This window comes from Oryzias latipes, chromosome 12, assembly GCF_053564925.1.
Source record: "Oryzias latipes strain Hd-rR chromosome 12, Olatipes_Hd-rR_3.1".
Lineage (NCBI taxonomy): Eukaryota > Metazoa > Chordata > Actinopteri > Beloniformes > Adrianichthyidae > Oryzias > Oryzias latipes.
The window spans coordinates 8293828-8314443 of NC_136248.1; the positions used below are offsets into that span (position 1 = coordinate 8293828).

At 39.3% G+C, this 20616-nt stretch overlaps 2 protein-coding genes across 7 annotated transcripts in view; one reads left to right on the forward strand and one right to left on the reverse strand.

Annotated features, from left to right (window-relative positions):
- Nucleotides 1–4449, forward strand: part of vsig8a (V-set and immunoglobulin domain containing 8a) — a 29293-nt gene extending 24844 nt beyond the window's left edge. Inside the window, exon 7 of the mRNA XM_011481999.4 lies at nt 3516–4449. Coding sequence (XP_011480301.2) covers nt 3516–3729 — 214 coding nt within the window. The 3' untranslated portion in view covers nt 3730–4449. The remainder of the gene's footprint in view (nt 1–3515) is intronic.
- A 367-nt stretch (nt 4450–4816) lies between these two features.
- vav2 (vav 2 guanine nucleotide exchange factor) overlaps nt 4817–20616 on the reverse strand; it is a 254697-nt gene continuing 238897 nt past the window's right edge. For 4 of the 6 annotated variants that reach the window (XM_011481995.4, XM_011481993.4, XM_011481994.4 and 1 more), the window contains 12 exons: nt 19036–19124; nt 18352–18365; nt 18189–18207; nt 17759–17886; nt 13711–13782; nt 13558–13619; nt 13247–13363; nt 12700–12787; nt 12479–12602; nt 9020–9109; nt 8493–8647; nt 4817–6754 (listed from right to left, as the gene is read on the reverse strand). In XM_011481995.4, the coding sequence (XP_011480297.1) occupies nt 6707–6754; nt 8493–8647; nt 9020–9109; nt 12479–12602; nt 12700–12787; nt 13247–13363; nt 13558–13619; nt 13711–13782; nt 17759–17886; nt 18189–18207; nt 18352–18365; nt 19036–19124 (1006 nt within the window). In that variant the 3' untranslated portion in view covers nt 4817–6706. The remainder of the gene's footprint in view (nt 6755–8492; nt 8648–9019; nt 9110–12478; nt 12603–12699; nt 12788–13246; nt 13364–13557; nt 13620–13710; nt 13783–17758; nt 17887–18188; nt 18208–18351; nt 18366–19035; nt 19125–20616) is intronic. The other 2 variants (XM_020707823.3, XM_011481996.4) reach the window with 2 other exon arrangements.

Consider the following 20616-nt stretch of genomic DNA (forward strand, 5'->3'; position numbering starts at 1 on the left):
AGTCCTTAGAGTATTTTATTGTAATTACATACAGTACAGACCAAAAGTTTGGACACACCTTCTCATTCAAGTGAATGGGAAGGTGTGTCCAAACTTTTGTTCTGTGCTGTATATAGATTTATTTTTAGATTGGATCCTGTTTATATTCAATGTTAATTGGAGGAAAAGCCTGACAGAGCACTGAAGTTGACTTGAGTCATAATAATAGAAACTGCTGTTTTTGACTTGGCTTCTATATTTTTAATTTAAGTAATTTTTCTGCAGCAGGATGATCTCATTAGAGATAGAATGGAATACTTTTAATGTGATGCAGTCAAAAGTAAAAGTAATTTCTTTTAAATTTCTTTTAAAAAAGAAAGTGAACCTGTGACAGACAGAGAACCTGTCCAGGACGTACCTCACCTTCACCCAACAATGGGCGGGACAGGCCCCTTGACCCCAAAATGCAATGATTTTAAATATGTATAGCTATACTTGACAAACAATTAGTTTATGGTCTCATAACCATAAATAAAGTGTTGTATTTTTGGTTTTTTTTTTCCCAGTAGAGAACAGGCCCAAATGGCTCTATTAGTGTTAAAAGGTGCAGACCCCTGCTTTAGATCTTCACAAATAAACCAAGCTTAATCAGACAGAAAATCAAGACCAACCTCTCAACTACTGCAGCTGATAGTTTTTCAGGAGTCCGTTTTAGTAATCACTGAACCTCTTGAGCTCTAGGTAATGACTTGTAAATCTTCAGCTTGCCTCTTGGGTTTAATACCAACTCAATTGTTTGGGGAGATTTTCTCTGAAATCAATATTTCATCTGATTAATACGTCCTTATTGACAGACTCTGTTCCTCAAGATTTTACCGTTGTTGTAATTAACCCTCAACTTAAAACGTCTAGCCTTGATCTACAAGCAGAATCAGAATCAGAATCACTTTATTTGCCAAGTACAGCGCACGTACAGGGAATTTGTCTTCGGTTACTTGTGCTCTCGTGCAAACTAGCAAGGTAAAAGGATAAATAATAAAAAGATAAATAATAAAAAGAAGGTAGATGTAAGGTAGCTGTATGAATAAATAAACATAACTAAATGAAGAAATAGATTAAAATAAAAAAGTCAAAAATGCAGCAGCAGTAATTCCAGTTTGACAGTTTCTGTGCTTGTACAGTGTCCTTGAGTAGTCTGGAGTCAGGAGTTCATAAGAGTGACAGCTCGGGGGAAGTAGCTGTCTTTGTGGCGAGTGGTTTTGGTTTGCATTGTCCTAAAGCGCCGCCCTGACGGGAGGAGGCTGAAAAGGCAGTGTCCAGGATGAGAGGGGTCTTTTACTACTACCGGCCTACATTCAATCCCACTATTTTTCTATAGTTCTTTAGAACATTGGTAAAATATTGACTGGCTGTTTGAATAGAAATGATCTCTTTGAAGAGTTTCAGTCAGGGTTTAGTGCACATCATAGCGCTGAAACAGCTTCTCTGAAGGACATCAGTGAGACAGAGGATTTGGGTCTGAACTTGTTCTTTTGGACCTCAGTGCTGCATTAATCACAATCATAAAATGTTATTGCAGAGACTGGAACATGTCACTGGGATCACAAGAACAGCTTTAAACTGGTATTAATCTTCTGTAACAGATTTAATTTGTACAGGTAAATTGTTTTTTTTTTTCTCACACAACAGGCATGGTGTGGACTCTGTGTTTGGGCCAGTTCTGTTTAGTCGTGACAAGCGCGCATAAAGTGACATTATTGGCACTTACATCTGAGGCTGGGGGTGTCCGTGTCCCTTTGTTGCTGGTTTGGGTCCCAGCAACCTTCATGTTCCTTAGCCTTTCCAACACCAGGATGCCTGGTCGGTCCACACTTTCCTTTCTTCTCAGGGACCCCGTGCTGGGGCCCTCCTCCTGGGCAGAAGGCATTGGCCCTGCCTGGCTCTCTGCGGGACAGAAGGATGGTGGCACAAACTATGATGCAGATGTTTCTTGCGGGCCGTGGATTGTGTCTGGGGTCGGGGGATCGGGGTGCTCAGGTCTCCCGGGTGGTGGTGGGCCTCTTGTCTGAGGCTTGGGGGATTCTTGGGTGGGTGGGGTCCTGTCCTTTATCTCGGACACAGTGGTAGGACTACTCAGCCCCCCAAAAGGATATTTGTATGTGTGCGGACATGATCTATGCTTGACAAGTAAATGGTAAATAGTAGGTGTTGTATACTTGTAAAGAACTTTTCTACCTTCCCAAAGCACTTTACAGTCACAGTCCCATTCATCCATTCACACACACATCCACACACTGATGGCAGCTCCGATGCTAAACACTGGCACCAACCTATAACCATAGGAGGCAATGTGGGGTTCAGTGTCTTGCCCAAAGACACTTCAACACACAAGTGTTGGCAAGGCAGAAAACCAAACCTGCCATCTTGAGTGTGTGTGGATCAGTGTGTCTGTGGACAAGCCCAGCTCTGTTGGCAAACATCAACATGTGAAAGTTAGAATAATTAACCTCATGCAACTTACAGCTTCTTTTGTTTTTACTCCTACCCTCTCCTATGTGTTTCTGTAATTAGCCTCTAACTTTGTGACCCCCTTTTTCCTATGCCCCCCCATCTATAATATCCCATATTCTCTCTTTTCTCATCCATGCGGTTCATTTACTATATATAAAAACACAATCAGTATGTATTAGTGATTCCTCCCCCTTCATGTTTCAAACAGGAACTACAAAGAGAGTTTATACAAATATATTCATGTTACAAATACCTAACAGTAAAATCTGTCCAACACCAGAGACCTTCAGCTCTGATGTTTGCTCAGCTGCTGAACAGGACAACTTCATTCCATTTTTCCACTGCAGCTTTGCTTTGTTAATAAGAAGAATACACAGAAAACTTTGATCTTTAAACTGGATTATTACAATCATAATAATAAAAGCTTTGTCCATTGTTTTTTTATTTTTTGTGTGCCACTTCAAGACAATTTCAGTTGTAAACTAAAAATAATAATGGATTAGATTTACCTGCGCTTTTCCAGATGCCTAAAGCGCTTTCAATGTGTCCATTTTTCATTCACTCCTCGTTTATACTTGGTGATGACAAAGGTGAGGCTGCCAGTTCGCGCCTACGGTCTCTCTGACCATCACCAAGACATTCATACGCATTCACGCACCAGTAGAGCCACACTGGAGGGTGAAGGGTCAAGGACACGACAGAGGACTGTGGGGAGCGGGGATTGAACCGCCAATCCTTTTTGATCATTGGACAACCTGCTCAACCCCCTGAGCCACTGCCGCCCTAACTAGTACTTTATAAATAGATTAAATCTAATTAATGCTAATAAAAACAATTCCCAGCTTTGCAAATCTGCATCATTATAAAATGTGCTAATCTTTCTAAGCATGAACATTTTTGAAAGCTGGTACCGTATGTAGTGAAGATGGACCCAAAGCCTCGCTAGTTTCATTGTTCTTCTGTCATGCTTTTGAACAGCGTTCAATAACTCAAATCCTAATTGTTTCTGTTGTGATGTCCAACAGGGAGGACGCGCTGCCTCCTGACAGGCGCTCGGTGAGTGTGTACTCAGGACGGACCTCCAGTGGACCACCTTCGGTGCCTTACTCTGAGGTGTACACTGACGACGCAAGCCCCTTTGATGAGGGAAGCACACGAACTCCCCCCAGCAGCAGCCATGACACTCCGGTCAAACACACTGCACTGAAAAATGACAGCAAGTATGGATTTGCAGTGTGATCAGAAACAGACATAAACCATGAAGGCTTTGCCTTTATGTGTCACAATGAAATGAGGTTTCAGGGTGTTTGGAAGTCAACAAAACTGGACCACTTTGTCAAAGAAGAAAAGAAACAATTGAACAATATTCTAAAGAAGGAAAAAAAATACACATCCATATAATTTTTTTTCTTCTTTTTTTTCTCGAGTGTGTAATTGTTACGATTTTCAAGTGAATCCTTGGTGTTAAAGTCATAAGTTGCCCTAAAATCAGACCCTTTTGATTTTCATTTGAACACGTAATAACAAAAACAGATGTAAAAAAACACCTGTAGGAGGATGTGGCTGCACTGCGAAAAGAGGCCCTTTAAAAACAAGTCAAAGATTCTTACCTCTTTGCAGATTTGATTTACATAAGCAAAATATGCCAACGTGGTAAGAAAAATACCAAGATTTTTTATTTTAAAGAAAAACACTCTAATCACTAACATATTTTCAAACTAACAGTCTTTTGCTATTGAAAAACGGAGGCACTAAAGCTTACAGAAAAGAGTTTTTCTAACAAGACAGAAAATCGTTTTTTTCTAAAACGAGGGTCTTATTTATTTTTGTAAGATTCCGTTTTTACAGTGTAAAGATCCATTTTTTTTTTTAGTGACTGATGCAAAGCCAGATTTTTTTCTTTGCTCAAAAATGTCATGACGCAGAACCATGGCCCCTTGAAAAATGAAGAAGAAAAAATAGACAGTCTGACAATTGTTGGAAATTTTTTCAGCAAGGCTGAGCTGAACCTGAAAAATTTATAGATGCCAATTAAGAAGAAAATCTCTTCTTGTTCTTAATTTGAATTTCAAATACAAGAAAACAATTGAGGGGCATAAACATTGGCCTTTAGAACAAAGGTGTTTGAGTTTGCAGTAAAAGTTGGAATTTTTTTCCTTGGATTAAATCCAGATTCTTGATAAACAGATTTGGCTCCAATTTCATTTTTAGATGAGCTTTAATCTGAGAGTCAAAAGATTCTGACTTTTCATCTATAAATCGAGATGTGAAATTTTTATACGTTCATTACCTGGACTTAGCGGGTGAAACAGTGAGGGGACAACAGTTTATTCAAAAAGAGATATTTATTTTCATGATAGACCTCATTTGAAAATACTCAACCATTCAAAAAAAATGTACACGATCAAGTACACATTTTTTCCAAGGATGAACTGACAGGATTTGACATATCAATAATCACATGCAATGGGTTTTTATCCACCACATAAAAAAAGCGACTGAATCCCCACCACCATAGCAGACAACATGGAAGTATCCCGTGTGTCCCCCACACACAGCGGCAGGACTCTGCCGGTGCAGGAGCACGACTCAACAAGTTTAGAAACTAAACAAATCAGCACCTTGTGCTTCTCCTGTCACCTTAAACCTGCTGGAACTGACAGGATGTGCACTTTACTTCTCAAAGGGGATGTGTGACAGTAGTTTAACTTCCTTTTCTTTCATGACGTATCATCAAGGTGGAAATGTATTTGTGGAAAATCTGAATGTTGGAGGTAAGGCCACATTACCGGAGCTGGAAATGAAATTGAATATTCATGTAGAGTTTCTGGAATGAAAAAGTCAACTGACGGAATATGCTTTCAGCCGAAAAAACGGTCTGCAGCGCACTGTGGTGTAAACGGCAGTGCGTCTGTGAAGTTCTCAACCACAGCAGGGAAATAAAACGAGAACACAATGAAAACAGTTAAAAAACTCAGTTGGTGGATTTAGGTGGAGCCCACAAAGGTTCCTTTTAAGTAAAAAAAAAAAAAAGCTTTCAATGCTGAACCAAAATGAACTGAACACAGAAAATGAATGAAACAGCAAGTCACCTGATTATCTGTAAAAACTAAACAAGTAAGGCAAGATCATAACAGGTTTTCAGATCCATGTTATCAGATCCATGATCCATGTTATCCAGACACATGGCTGAAAATTTGGCTTCAAATGAAAAGAAAATTGGTTTGAACTTTCAGACAGAAACAGATTCAGTGTAGGAACCAACAAATCAATGACACTAAACAAAAAGAGTGGGAACATCTTGATGACTCCATTTTGCATTGAACTGAGCATTCCCACAGACTTGACACCAAGATGTGATGTTGGCTTAAAAAAGACCCCTCCAGCTGTCCCATCCAGCCTCCAGTAGTGTGGAGGAATGGGGTTGGAGGTCTCAGAGAGTGAGCTGTCCCCACAGGGTTTCATCAGTGCCTCTCTGCTCTCTTCAGTGAAGTCCTCTGAGTGTGGATGGGCTGTCCTTTTGTGGATGCTGAGGTTCAACCATTCTTCGAAGGCACCGTACTGTACATTGGAGTGTGTGCTTGTGCATGTATGTGTGTGTGTGTGGGCTGCACATGCATACATAGAGAAGTAAAACCAGTCCACAAATTAGAATCCCTCCACTGGTGTCCGCCCACAAGGCATCACCATGACAACTAAGGCAAAATCTCTGGACATGAAAACACCTTTTTTTTTTCTCCTAGCCCGTCTGATCTGAGTCTTTGTTTAACCCAACTTCCCCGCAATAATCATTAGTAATGATAATAATCTCTATTCAATAAATTATCTATGCTGTACAATTAGCTCACCTTGCACAGACCTGCATCAGAGGGGATACTTTTTCAAAGTAAAGCTATCAACAGTCAGTTTCTGTGCTGCCCTTCGTTCTGCCAAGTCTGTGCAGAGCGCAGAAAGGTCAGCAGACACTTGTTTTTCTTCTTTCCTGTACATAAATAAAACAGGACATCCTGCAAAAAACAAAAGCTGATGCATAATTGAAGACAGAGAAACAGAGAAAGAAATTCTCACAGAAAAATGGGCATCCAGCAATAAGAGCAACAAAAAAAATTCCTTCTTTGTGTTCTTTTTTGTTTTTTGGTGGAGGGAGTCACATTTCTCTAAGTACAGTAGACTGAGGTTCCCGTTTCACAGGAGCTGGTCGACCAACATCCACGCCTTACTGCACTCCTTCTTCATCCACGTATGTTGAGGGAAACCATCCAATCTGCAACATGAAACAGTGATCATCAAAGACCGGCTCTCTTTGATATTAGCCAGATAAAACGCTGGATGTTAACAGACTTGTTTGTCTTTTTTAACACACTACCTGCAGGAAGATGAAAGAGGTGAGGTTAGACCTGAGCATGCATTAAGCAGAGACTCTAAGTTTATTTGTCCACACTCCTCAAAACATGAGTATTATTTTTACATCCTAAGGCTCTGTCTTCTTGTTAGCCCAAAAAATATCTTCTTTAAGACTACTTCAAATGCTTCTTTTAAGACCCACTCTGATGAAAATCATGTTTTTAATATGTTCTTGTGGCATTTTTCTGATGATGGAGGACATATATAAATAAAATCAAGCTCAAAATTGCATTTCTTGATGTAAATTGTTGTGAATCAGGAGCAGACGAAAAATGCTGTTTAAAAAAGATTGTATTTGTGATGTAGAAAATATGCTGAGTAGGCCACAAACTCCCTGCTTCAAGCTCTCAGCAACAGGAAGGGGAAGGGGGGCGGGGTTGCACTGTGCCAATGGTCCCGCCCACAACTTGGAGGTGAATTTCGAATGAACTCCTCCCACTCTGCAGAAACTGTCCCAGAAATCAACACAGGTTTTTTGATTTAGCCTAAAAACGGCATAATTATAATTAAAAGACCACCGGGAACACGTTTAGAGTAAATCAAAAGATGATTGGAGTGAATCTTTAACTGTTGCTTGGCAACTACATCTCTGGCTTTTTGGGATAGTGAGGCAGGTTCTTATGTAGCAGAAATAATAGGAAGTTCCCAGCAACACTAGCACTTTTGTTCTTACTTGAATGTAGTGGAAGTGGAAATCCCAACAATCATGAGAAAAATCACAGACGGAAACCAAAACCCAGTCCTGCAGCTTCAACAGTGGTAGGTTTTTACATGAAGTGGCAGCTTCAGGAAAACATGGCTGTTTGCTCGAACAGTGGTTATGATATTTTGGTTCTTCAGACTGGTATCTTTTTTAACATATCAAATAAACCATAGAAGGTACAAACCATAATTCTTTTGGCTCCAACATTGACGTTTGGTTATATTTACCCATAAGAGCCTGTAATGATCATGTTTTTTGCTCCAACGTTTTCTTTTACACTAAAATAAAACCACATTTGGTGTGTTATTATGTTGTCATTTGTGACAATATTGTCTTTGTTCAAAGCCTCATGCACTCCTGCCAGGTTTGTTGCCTCTCATCTGTATTGATGCTACGTTCACATCAGGCATCTGATGCACGTGATGAAGACGCCTGGTGGGAAATGTCAAAGCGCCACAAATCTCGCTCCAGGCTTTCTTTTTCATGGCTCTAATCTGATATATGATGATGTGTTCAGTGGGTAGAGTCCAAAATCAACATGGAGGTGAATCTGATTGTTCTCCTACTGAACTTTATAATATTTTTCTTATTTGTAAGGAAACAATAATAAAAAGGATATCTAATTCTATTCTTATCTTTACTTTTTTCCCTCCTCGGACTAATGCGGGACAGCAAAACTGGGTCACAGAGAGACAGAAGTACCGCTGAAAGCAGCCGTCATTCAGACGCAGCTCCTGCAGTAGATGGTGAAGCTCGCCGTACTGTACTGTCTCTGAATGATCTCATGAACCCAGACATGGAGATGTGTTTATCGATGCTTTTGGAGAGCTCTTCAACCTGATTTCTCTACATCTGTGTCTGCCAAGCATTGACTTTATATGAAATATACACTTACTCTTCCGTTGGCCTCCCCTTTCCACCAGCCCTGGTCTCCACCGATCTTGCTGTAGATTTTAACAATGTCTCCTTCTCGCAGCGACAGCTCTCGCATGTCCCGTGCAGCAAAGTTATACCTGGCCACTGCGGTGCTGACCACCCGAGGAGTAAAGACTGAAAATGGAAAGAGTTGTAAGATAAGTCCTTTAGGTTTCAGCAAATCACAAAAAACGACTTCTATGAATAGAAGATTATTATTGTGCTTGACGAGTTAGCAAAGAAAATAATCAACAAGGCAGATTGTAATGACAATCTGTGAAGTTGGAATAAAAAAATAACAAATATTTACTTTAAAGGAGAAAAAAGTGGTTTCTTTAACTTAACGACAGGAAATGTCATCCTGGACAGAGCAGAAATGTCATAAATGAAAAGAGTTCCGCAGAGAAGCGATAATGAGGTTGAAAACGCAGAGGCTTATTAAATAATTACCGGAGATGATGTGCAACGCAAGGAGGGTGAGGAAAGAAAGGAACAGCAGAAAAGTACCTGACCAAAAGGGAGCTGAGCTCTGAGAGGAGGAGAAGTTGAGGCCTTGTGGACTGAGGAAGGAGAAGTTGTAGGAGGCGGAGGTGGCTGCTAAGAGGAGGAGAAGAGAAAGAAAGCAGGAAAATAAAGAAGGAAATGATGGAGAGCATGCAAGCAGAACTGGAGCCTGAGAGGCAGCATAATAAAGAGGGATCCAGTGAGCATCTTTCTTTAATCTGAGCCCATTTATGTAAACAGTCTATTTTGGTTTATGTGAAATGAACTTGCAGCAGAAAATATAAGTTAATCTCTCTTGAACTTCTACCATCCCTTTCCAGCCAGATGAGAGATGACAGTTCTATTTATGAGCTAAATGACGTTTTCTTCCTCTGTGGAGCATACCTTTGGAAGCTGCATCGTTACATAGCCTCACAAACTTTGAGAGGAATCATGTCACAACCAACCTTTCAAAGCAGTGAAGCAGAAAGACTGAATTTAAGGAGAAAGACAGAAGCTCCGATGAGATTATTATGTCTTACAGGAGCCCTGGACTATATGGACCAGATTGTTTTTGCAATTCTTATTTTTTGCTTCACCTTTGAGCAATAATCTTTCCCCCGCCACATACTCAAAAACTCACCAGAATTTGCACGCACCTAGTGAACTTTGGGCATAGTGAACTGCCTACCCCAAAATGATGACATCACAGTCAAACTGTCAAAGAGGCAAACATTTCTTATGGAGCTCAAATTTTTTTTCTAAATCCACTAAAGAAACCAAAACAGAAATGTTGGGGATTTCTACAGGAAGTGTTGAAATTATTATGGGATAGCCATAAAATCTACAGCTTGATGGTCATTTTTTGGGAAATTTGGAAATTTGGTCATTTTTAGCTCCCAAAAGGGGGGTTTAGCTGTTGGACGCATATTTCCATTTACTGGAATATTGTAAAAAAATTTAAGACATGAATGAGTGCACCAACTTAATGAAATGACAAATGGTATGAACTTATTGGGAATGTAGGCGTGGTTAACAAAAAAAACTCGGTAGCCAAGGAAATCAAAAGTTTAGTTTTGCCAATTCTTCTAAAAGTTCCATAGACCTGTTAGTCACCCCCAGGTAACCAAAACATGAAACAGTTGCTATGGAGATAAAACCAACCTAAAAGCCACCAATTTGAAAACACATGACCGAAGTGGCAGGGGCAGAGGGAGAGAGTGAGGGATGTATAGTAGCAGCTCAACCAGTGAGGGCGGGTGGCACCTGGCCATTCAATGCTGCTCGCTGCTTCAATTCAAATTTATAATTTCACACGTTTTTTTCATGAAAATCTGTGCCTGCAAGGCAGCTGTCACCATAGTAAGACAAAAAAAAAACAAAAAAAAAAAACAGAAAACCCACTGCTCTTCCACAGTGAAAAAAAATAAATAAAACAAACTTTCAGTGTCAAATTTACAATTCTGTTCCAGGGGTTGCTGGTAATTTCTTTAAAGCCAGAGCAGGACATAAGCCTGTTCAGGGTCATGGCCAGCATTCATACCGTCTAATGAACAGAGACAAAGACCAATTCAGGCTCCACAAACCTCTGAGTTAGCCCACTTCCCCTTTGTCGCTTCCTATTTACCATTTAACACAGTTGCCCAGTTCCCTTCTTCCCTCCTTTGGTTTGTCTTGATTTCTCTGAGCCTCGGCAGGAACAAACAGCCAGGGGACACAAAGGAGTGGGAGGTAGGCAGTCTGTTAGTCTGCCCTCGCTTGCAACTTTTGCACGCCAGCATGGCAAGGGACTAAGCTTGTAAATTGGACCTGTATATAGCAGCATCGAAACAGAGTCAAATGAGAACGGTCGTAATCAGTCATGGAGGCAAGTGGATTTATTATAGCTGTGTGCAGAGCAGTCCCACTCCAAAACACTGACAGCGGCATTTTCTCCACATTTATCTATAATGGAAACAACGGGTCTCCCACCTAAAGCCTGCTTGCTCTTATCCCCAGCTGCATTTGGAGGATTTTAGGTGCTCTTGGCTGAATTTGCAGCATCATCCCTCCTTTGCGTGTTTCATCTGTGGCATTCCCCCCCTTGGCTTAGAAAAAAAGACTTCTTTTCACAGATTAAAAACAAAAAGAAATTGCAGGAATATCTTGAAGATGTTTGTGCTCCTTCCCTTCTCTTTGTCTTTCTTCATCTTTGAAAGACTTGCAGAATGTCATAGTTTAGAATGAAAGAGATGTAAAAAAAAGACAGCAACATTAATTTCTAGGTAAACATTAGCACATTTGAGATAAAAAAGAAAAGAAATAAAAAAAGCAACAAGGTCTTTTTTTTTGGCCAGATCTGAAAATTGATGTAATTCTAACCAGTTTATTGAAGCTCTTTTAAAACATTTAGTTTTTGCTAAATAAGTCTGTTGCAACTTGTACAGCAATCCATTATATTGTCCTTCAATAATATCTTACTGAGCTAAGACAGTTTACAACATGCTGGAGTAGGAAAAATGCATATTAATTCAAGTTGAATTTTACTAAATTCATATAAAAAAATGTTGAGTGACATCCGGGACAAATTTGGACATATGAGACATTAGCACAAATCTCTCTTGTTAAGCAACGTCTGAAGAGAATTTCAGACACTTGTCTTTTGTCTCCAATCCCTCCTTGTTTTTCCAAAAGATACCGTACATTTACTGGAAAAATTACATTTGTTTAAAAGAATTTGAGAAAGATTTAGGGCATTTGAGACATAGCAATTCTGCAGATCTATTAAAACACCAGGATTTTCCCAATTTTTTCGTGAAGATCCTAAAATCTCATAAAAAGAGGTCAAAATGCTAAGGAAGCAAAAATTTGGAGAAATTGAAGAGAGTTTCTGGTGAATATGCTGCAACTCGTTTACAGTAGGCTTGTGTTTGAGACAAAACCACATGAAAATATGGAAATGTGTGGTTTTTTGGTAAAGTTAAGGACCAAATCAACTGGGCAGCTCTTTAAAATATCAGTGTGCTTGTAATTAAATTGACAACCGCTCACAAAGTTTTCTTGTGTGTCAAATGTTTTAAATTTCTACAGCAAAAGAGAAATCATGCAAGGAAATGGAGAACCTTTAATGCTCAGTGATATATTGGAGACCCCCTAAAAAAATGACATTTGCAATTTGCCTCAGGCTCTTACCAGCAGACAGATTCTACCCTTCCGGCTGCATATGATTCAACATGTATGCTATCTCACTTTCCTATAGGACATTTCTGCCAACAGAATATAATTGGTATGTGATGAAGTCTTCATTATGGTTAGTTAAGGTGCCAGATTTCTAAAAAAGAGCCTAAACAAAGCTGTCAACAGAGAATCCATGTAATAGTTTTGGCTGACGGATGATTTGTGCATCATTTGTCCGTTTACACAGCAGAGTGATGGTGGCTGCCAAATGTTTTTTGGCAGAGTGACTGAAAGAACCACAAACCAGTGAAACATCTGTGGGTTTACCTGGTGAGCGTGTGCTGGCCCGTGTTAGCGAACGCTCTCTTGACTTGTAGGGGTAGCGGAGTGTGGTATCCAACAGTTTGAAGCTTTCTTTCAGTGAGTGTGACTGATAATATTCCACCAGCTCCTGTAGGATAGAACAACAAAATATACTGAAATTCATCTGCTTTAAAAAGTTAACATTTTGTTCTTAATCCTTGTTGGATTTTTGCTACATTTCTTACCAGAAGACTTTCAAACTTTTTAGCCTCTGTGATGTGAATCCAGCTGTCCTTTTCTATGACTTTGATGTGCTTTACTTCATCATTGAACCTTCAGAAATGAAAGGCTTTTGATTAAATCGGTCCATCTAATGCAATTATATCTAAAACTACTGCACACTCTATTTGGCCTGTTAAGCATCAGTTGCTCAAGATGTTTCTGCATAAAACATGGATTATAAATAAATTCTTTTCCAACAGTTAGAGCTGGTTGTCACTTTTGTTTATCAAAATAAAATGACGGTTACCAACTATAGTTCACTTGCACCTGTGATCCACTCTCTCCAGATCTCTGGAATGCGTCTCTCAGGGGAGAGAAACGCATTCGAAATTTGAAAATGATTTCTGCCAACAGAAATCATTTTAAGACAGTGTTGGAATAATAATTGGCTGCAGCTAAGAGATACTTAGAAAGTAGCAGAATGGGGCTTGTTGAGGCATTTTGTGAAGAATGGATAAAAAAAAAAAAAGCCATGACATTTTTCTGTTCAGTAGGATATGAAATGCTCACTTGATGCTGATGGCAAACCTCTCCGCCTCAGCTGTCCTCTCTCTGATAAGGTAGGTTCCGCTGCTGTGGGATTTTAAAAGGTTGTCTGCCTGCTGGCGCTCCATGTTTCCCGCAAACCTTCAGAGAAACAAAATTAAAGATGTGACCTCTGAGTTCATGCTACCAAATGACAAAATGAACACCCCCTGAAATTGAAAATGTAAAACAACTCCTTTAAATGGTTAAAGTGCTTTAACAGACCTGCACTAAATTACTGGATTGTAACCTTGGGCTAATGGCAGAGCAACACACAATGAGATTCAGGGTCTTACCAAGGATATCCATAGTAGTCTGATTCCCTTGATGACTGTCTGTAGGATATTGACTGAAAGGGCTGTCATAATAAAACAGAAAATGCAACAGAAAGTCAAAGATGGTAAGACCAGCTGCCATGCCTGAGCTCCGGCTGTGCATGAGAACTGTACCTTTGGATCCAAGCAAGGTTTTACACAGGAACTGGGGAAAAATCCACTTTTTTGTGTTTGAATAAGCCTTCCCTGCAAGTTAAAAACAAGGTACAAAGAGGCTCTTCAGAACGCAACTCAAAACATATATATCCTTGTCATGCCAAAGAAACAAATAAATAAATCCGTGCTTTAATTTGATCCTAGTATTTGTTTCATTTTAAACTGTAAAGCTATGCTGCCCCCTGCTGGTGATATTATGGGAATAAAAACTGTCTTAACCTCCTGAGACCCGGCCCATTCACTTATGTCCTCTATAATGGACATTTTGTTTACTTGTATATTTCTAAGGAATTAAAAGATGCCTTTCCTGGGCTTTCCATTGATGTGTCATGTGATGAGTTTGCATGCTGGGAACTTTAAGTTTTACCTCTACAAAGATGGCTTCCATGCCATTTACCTAATTTTATGGAAAGGTGAAAGGCAAGTCAAATATTATGTATCTATTCCTTTTTTTACCATGATAATTATATATATTCTTGGTCATAAACATGTTAGGAACAATATTTTTAGATCTGAAAAAAGTTTCATGTTTTCAGTTTTAAAACAGCAGGCATTTAATGAATGTCCGGGACCATTTTAATGTATTTAATGACTGTACATGATTTTAGGATGAAAAAGTGAATCAGAGAGGATTCTATACCAGATAGTTGAGAGAGATTCAGATTTGGAGCTTTCAGATGATAAAAAGGATGAGATTCAGGAAGAAATAATGAAAATGATTTTTTTTTGTCCATCATAACAGGTTTACACCTGTGCTACCAGGGCGCCCTGCCTATCAAGATGACACCAAAGTTTGTGAATACCGGAGTTCAATCTCGTACTTTTCACAGTACATTGATAACATTTTTGAGGATCTGTTTTTGATCTAATTTTGTTCCAACTACCGGGGAATCACATTCCTCAGCCTCTCTAGGAAAGTCTATAGGCCACAGTACTGGAGAAGACAGTCGGTTCGGTAGTCGAACCTCAGATCCAGGAACAACAGTTCGGTTTCCTTCCTGGTCGTGGAACAGTATAACAGCTCTACACCCTCTCTAGGGTGCTGGAAGGAATGCGGGAGTTCGCTCATTCAGTCCAGATGTGTTTTGTGGATTTGGAGAAGGCGTTCAACCGCGTCCCCCGTATCCTGTGGAGGGTGCTATGGGAGTATGGGGTCCGGGGAGCCTTACTGAGGGCTGTCCGCTCTCTGCATGACCGGAGCAAGAGCTTGGTTTGCATAGCCGGCAGTAAGTCAAACCTGTTCCCGGTGCACGTTGGAGTCCAGCAGGTCTGCCCTTTATCACTGGTTCTGTTCATAGTTTTTATGGACAGAATTTCTAGGGCACAGGCAGGGGCCGGAGGGGGTCTGGTTTGGGGACCACAGTTTCATCTCTGCTCTTTGCAGATGATGTTGTCCTGTTGGTTTCATTAAGCCGGGACCTCCAGCATGCATTGGGGTGGTTTGTGGTAGAGTGTAAAATGGCCGGGATGAGGGTCAGCACTGCTAAATCTGAGGCCATGGTTCTCGACCAAAGAAAGGTAGTTTGCCATCTCTCGGTGGGTAGAGTGTCCCTGCCCCAGGTGGAGGAGTTTAAATATCTTGGAGTCTTGTCCATGAGTGAGGGAAGACAGGAGCATGAGATCGACAGGCGGATCGGGGCAGCGTCCGTAGTTATGCGGTTGCTGTTCCGGTCCGTTGTGGTGAGAGAGCTGAGCCGAAAAACAAAGCTCTCAATTTACCGGTCGATCTTCCTCTGTAGCAGATGGTCCAACAAGTAACAAAAGAGTGATGCAGAATTTTATTGTTTTAGAACAAAATTTAATGTTTTTGGGTAAATATCACTCTAAAGTTTTAGTCTGCTCCTTTTTTCTGATTTTCCAAATTGACTTCTATTTTCACAGAAATATCGTCCCGTTGTCCTCTACAGTGGACGTGTTGGGAAATTAAAGTAAAAAACATTTTTAAAAAAATTAAAATTGTAAGGTGATTATTTAGGCCCAAATGGATAGGAAATCACAAAAACACAGAAATTTTAAGACACTTTTTTTCCTCGGTTCTCAGGAGGTTAAAGAAGAAATTACCACTGTTAACCAAAAGGAGGGATTCTTCTTCTTCTATAAGGAAATACCAGGACAATAAAGAAAGATTGAGAGGTCCCATATTGTTATATGTTAAATAATGTATAATATATTTAATGTGATCTCTAATGTTCTCAGCAGGAACACATTCGTCGAGATTACAGGTCAGTGTCGGAGCTGAAGTGTCTTCACTTCCTGCTGCCTGGAGCAGCTGATTTGGGACACAGTTCACTCTTTCAAGTCACACAAAGGTATTAAAATGCCATCCTGTCGAGTTTAATGGCTAAAATAAATTTGTGGCATCAGAGATTTGCCCTGAATCATCCCCGGAAGAGTGAGCTCCATATGAGTGTGTAAAACCTGTGACTCAGCACTGACAGACCCTGAAGCAAGGTAGAGTTTTAATCATCTACAACAATAAACCAGAAGGTCTGCAGGAACAGCACTGCTAATGTTAGACCAACAGACAATCAATAAAATGGGCAATGGTGCAGAGAGGGGGAGAGTGATCTGACAAATTACAACATGACGTCTCCCAAGGCAGCTTATTTAAAATGCTCCTCTGAACTGATCTTCAGGTTCAAATCCCACAAATCCTTTATTGGTCTCCTGGACATGTCTAAACCACATTTTGTTTTGTTTTTTTTACTTACAAAATGTACAAGGCTCCGTACTCAAACCTAGTTCACATGGTCAAGTAATGAGCAGCTGCCATGTAAAAGCTCAAATACAATGAGAAGACTAGGATTTGCATCACAATCTGAAAGTTATAATAATAATAATGGATTGGATTTATCTGTGCTTTTCTAGATGCTCAAAGCGCTTACAATGTGTCCATTATTCATTCAGTCTTCATTCATACTTGGTGACGGTAGAGGCGTGGCTTCCAGTTCGCGCCTACGGTCCCTCTGACCATCACCGGGATCATTCAGTCACTTGTTTGCTTGTGAAATTAAAACCATCTAGTTGGTTTAAAAACAGACTGTTGTTGTTAATTTGTGATAGAGAGGTAACATCAAGCACAAAAATTTAGACTATTATTTTGTATAGTTCATCAGCAGGTTATAAGTTAACATTTTAATTAGCACTTTATTTAAATGTCATTTACAGTTTATTTAATTTGAAACTTTAATTTTAAGTGTGCTTGTTTTATGACCACAACATTTTATTTATCAAAATACCTTATAAATATCTTTGGATTTCTAATTTCTATTAAGCATGACGACCCTGCTTTACCTGTTCAGTGTGACTATAAATGTCTTAGAGATGATCACATTGCACCATATTTTTTCCCCACAAGGTTTACTTTGATAAACCATAAAAGGACTTGATTTAAATATTAAATACAAATCAAACAAGACATAGATCAATTTAAATTAACATGTGAATATTTGAATGGGCCTCGAATCACTTTGCACAGGGAAAAATGGGCCCCGGTGTCAAAAAAAGTTTAAAACCTCTGATTTGATGAAAAGACCTCAGAGGAGGTTTATGGATGTAGAGAAGGATGACATGAGGATGGTTGGTGTGAGTGAGGAGGATGGAGAGGATTTTGTCAGGTGGGGGAGATTAAGATAACAGTTTTTCTGTATAGGCTGTTTATGTTTTTAAAAGCATCAAGTAGAAACAGGAAATAATGCTACAGTCTGGTATATTTACAGTCTGCGTAATTGTTTATCAATGTGCATTGCCCTACATAAATAAGAATTTTGTAGAAAAATAATAACTTTCTCTTTTTCTTTCTTGGCATTATGGGAAATTATGTGATCCCAACTATAGGTCGACAACAAATAAACAACAACAAAAAGTCGTTAGACCTTTATGTTTCCCTAATTAACTGTTCTTGGAAACTGTTTATGCAGTCTGTCCAACTAGCAACTAACGGTGCTCATTTCTTCCTTTTCAAAGCAGTTGAGAGGTTTCTCGCCAAATGATTGACTTGAAGTACCTCCCACCATGTGGTGTCTGGATCTCCCTTGAGCAGCTCAATAATTTCTCCTGTTTGGAAACACAGTGGGGTCTTCCCTAGAGGAGGTGATGTGCCATGGTAGTTCCGCACTGCCACCATCTTTGGACCTGGAAAACAGATCAGTGCTGTCAGTAAATAGTTGAGACTTATAACAAAAGTTAAGGTAGACGAGATGAAAAAACATGTTTTAGTCAAACGTTAAGAGGTATCCTTGTTTCTGCCTATAAGCATATAATACATTACTTTTCTTACTTTAAAACACAACAGAACATTTGACAGAAATATATCAAATTTCTTAATCAACTGCTTTTAATGAAGAATTCCACTAGATGGCAACATAAAGCTGTGATCCCTGCTTGACAGCTTGGAGAGCATTTCTCACACTTCAAGAAGCAAGAGGACTTCTTACCTGGTGACAATCCAGGTTCCTGTAGGAATTAAACAAAAACAAACAAGCAAAAAAGGAATCAAACATCTGTTAAAAAGTTTAAGCTTTACTTTCACTTATTGTTTGCATGTGATGAGGACACATGCTGAAAAGGAAATCAATGGTTAATGAAGATACTACTTACCAAGTCATGAGGGTCTGAAAAACAAAAAGCAGAACCACTATGAGAAAAAAAAACATCAAAAGAAAATTCCAGAATAAGATTTGAATGTCAAGAGTCTTTGTTTTGCATGCACGAACTATTGCACTTTATGTAGTTGAAAAAGATGAAAGAAAGTTTATTAGCTTAAAGTTACAATAAAATCAGAAAAGAGCTCATAAATATATAAAATTCTAGTTTTAAGCTTCTTTAGCCGTAGTGAATTGGTTTTGGTTTAGGAAAATTATCAATTTATTTTTCAAAATATAGATAAAACATCAAGTAAAGAATGTCACCGTAGTGTTATTTTCAATGGACTTGTGTTTAAGGTCACAGCCCTTCAAGTGATTTTTTTTTTTTACAAAAAAACAGAACAACTGGACATGAAAAAGATGCTTCCTCCTGACTCCCAGTAGCTGTTCCCTACTTTGTTACCAAATCCATGACAAAATGAATTAGTCCCACCCTCCCACCTTTCTACCTTCCTGCTGGGTAAAGAGGGACTGCGCTCTTTGACAGCAGGTTAAGCTTGTGGATAATTAGAGCAGTCATCATTCATGTTTCACATATCAATGATGAATGTTGCAGAGTTTTCATCTCAATGTTGCGCAGCCCTGCTCCCTGACCTAGAAAACTAAACTGCTTAGCATGTGAAAAGGAAACACCTACTGATTTTACAGATGGTGACCACTTCCAGACACTCTTTGTGAGCTCCGGTTCCACAGCGAGTGCAGTAGTAGCCCTGATAGAAAATGCCTCTGAAAAACACACACATTGATTTAAACATCTGCAAAGCAAAAGGAAATGCCTCAGAAACACACTACAACCTTCCCTCTTCTTTGATTCTATGAAATCCCCAAATAAATTTGCTCTACTGTAAGAGTAGAGAGAGTATTTGTAACGGGGGCTTGTAATAGAGCGTGCATTGCACACTGCCATGTACAGTAGTAAGTGCTATAAATCACAATCCTTTGGGGCTGGAGCACTAATTAGCATCCACAACACTGGTCCCTGCTTCTACCAGCACTGCATTTAGGTCAGCAATGCCATGAAACTCTGGGGTCAATACAAGGGGGCTGTTTAGCCAGCTCACTGTAATAGAGGTGAAAGTGATCCATGGTGTGAGTTGGGTAAACCCACTGTGATTTTCTCATTTGAGAAGGAGTGTTTTTATGCAGACATTTGGGAAAATGTAGCTTTTATATTGATCTATCTGCAACTGTCACGAAAAACGATTGTGGGGAAAAAAGAAGAAGAAAAAAACGTACAAACTATAACTATAATCTTTTGATCTATCGTAAAAGCAATCCCAGTGGTCTTTTAATTACGATTATGCTGTTTTAGGTAACAATCAAAAAACCTGTCTTGTTTTCTAGGAGATGATTTCTGCAGAGTGACAGGATTTCACCTCTGACTGTGGGTGCAGAGCAAGCCTGCGCTGATTTCCCATCATCCCTTTGTTTACACTCTCTCCCACTAGCAGACAGCCCCTCACAACCACAACCAAGTATTACAGGTGCAACAACAAGGGAGAGCAATATTGGAGCTATCCAGCGTCCAGTTTTGAGCCAGATACCAGCTCACATGAGAAAAAAAAAGATGTACACGGATTTATATGTCTACAAGTGGATGCATCAGAATAGAGCAGAGCAGAGAGCTTGTGACCCGCCAACTGTAGTCTATACATAACAACTCTAAGCTTTTTTAAACTGCTTTTTTTTTCATCTGCTCCTCATTCACCATTTTAGTGAGAAAAGCAGTTTAATTCTTAATTTTTCTTTAGATATTTCCTGCATTTGAGTGCTTTCATACAGTTCAGCCACAAATTTCAAACTTGACCAAAAACAAAGTAACAAAAATTAAATAAACAGACATTTTGGTAAAGTCCCTTCTAGCTCCACATAAAAAAAAAAACAAAAAAGACATTTTTTTTCCCAACAAGCTAAAATTAGCTTAATTAAGACAAGCAAAACATTGAATTATTTGTTATAATGATAATACGAATCAAATATATATGATAGAAGAATTTAGCCAGTCTGGACAATACTTTTTTTCACTGTTAAAGGCTATTTAACTGAGGGTAAAGCCCACAGCTTTGCAGCAGGTTAAGTGTTAGCACAAAGAAGTCAATGTGCTAGCATGGGCCTCGCCAGAGGCAGCAAAATCCATTTATCTGAACATGCAGAATTAATTATATAAGAAATTACATTCATGTAACTTTGGGATTGCTTGAAGGCAGAATTTGATATC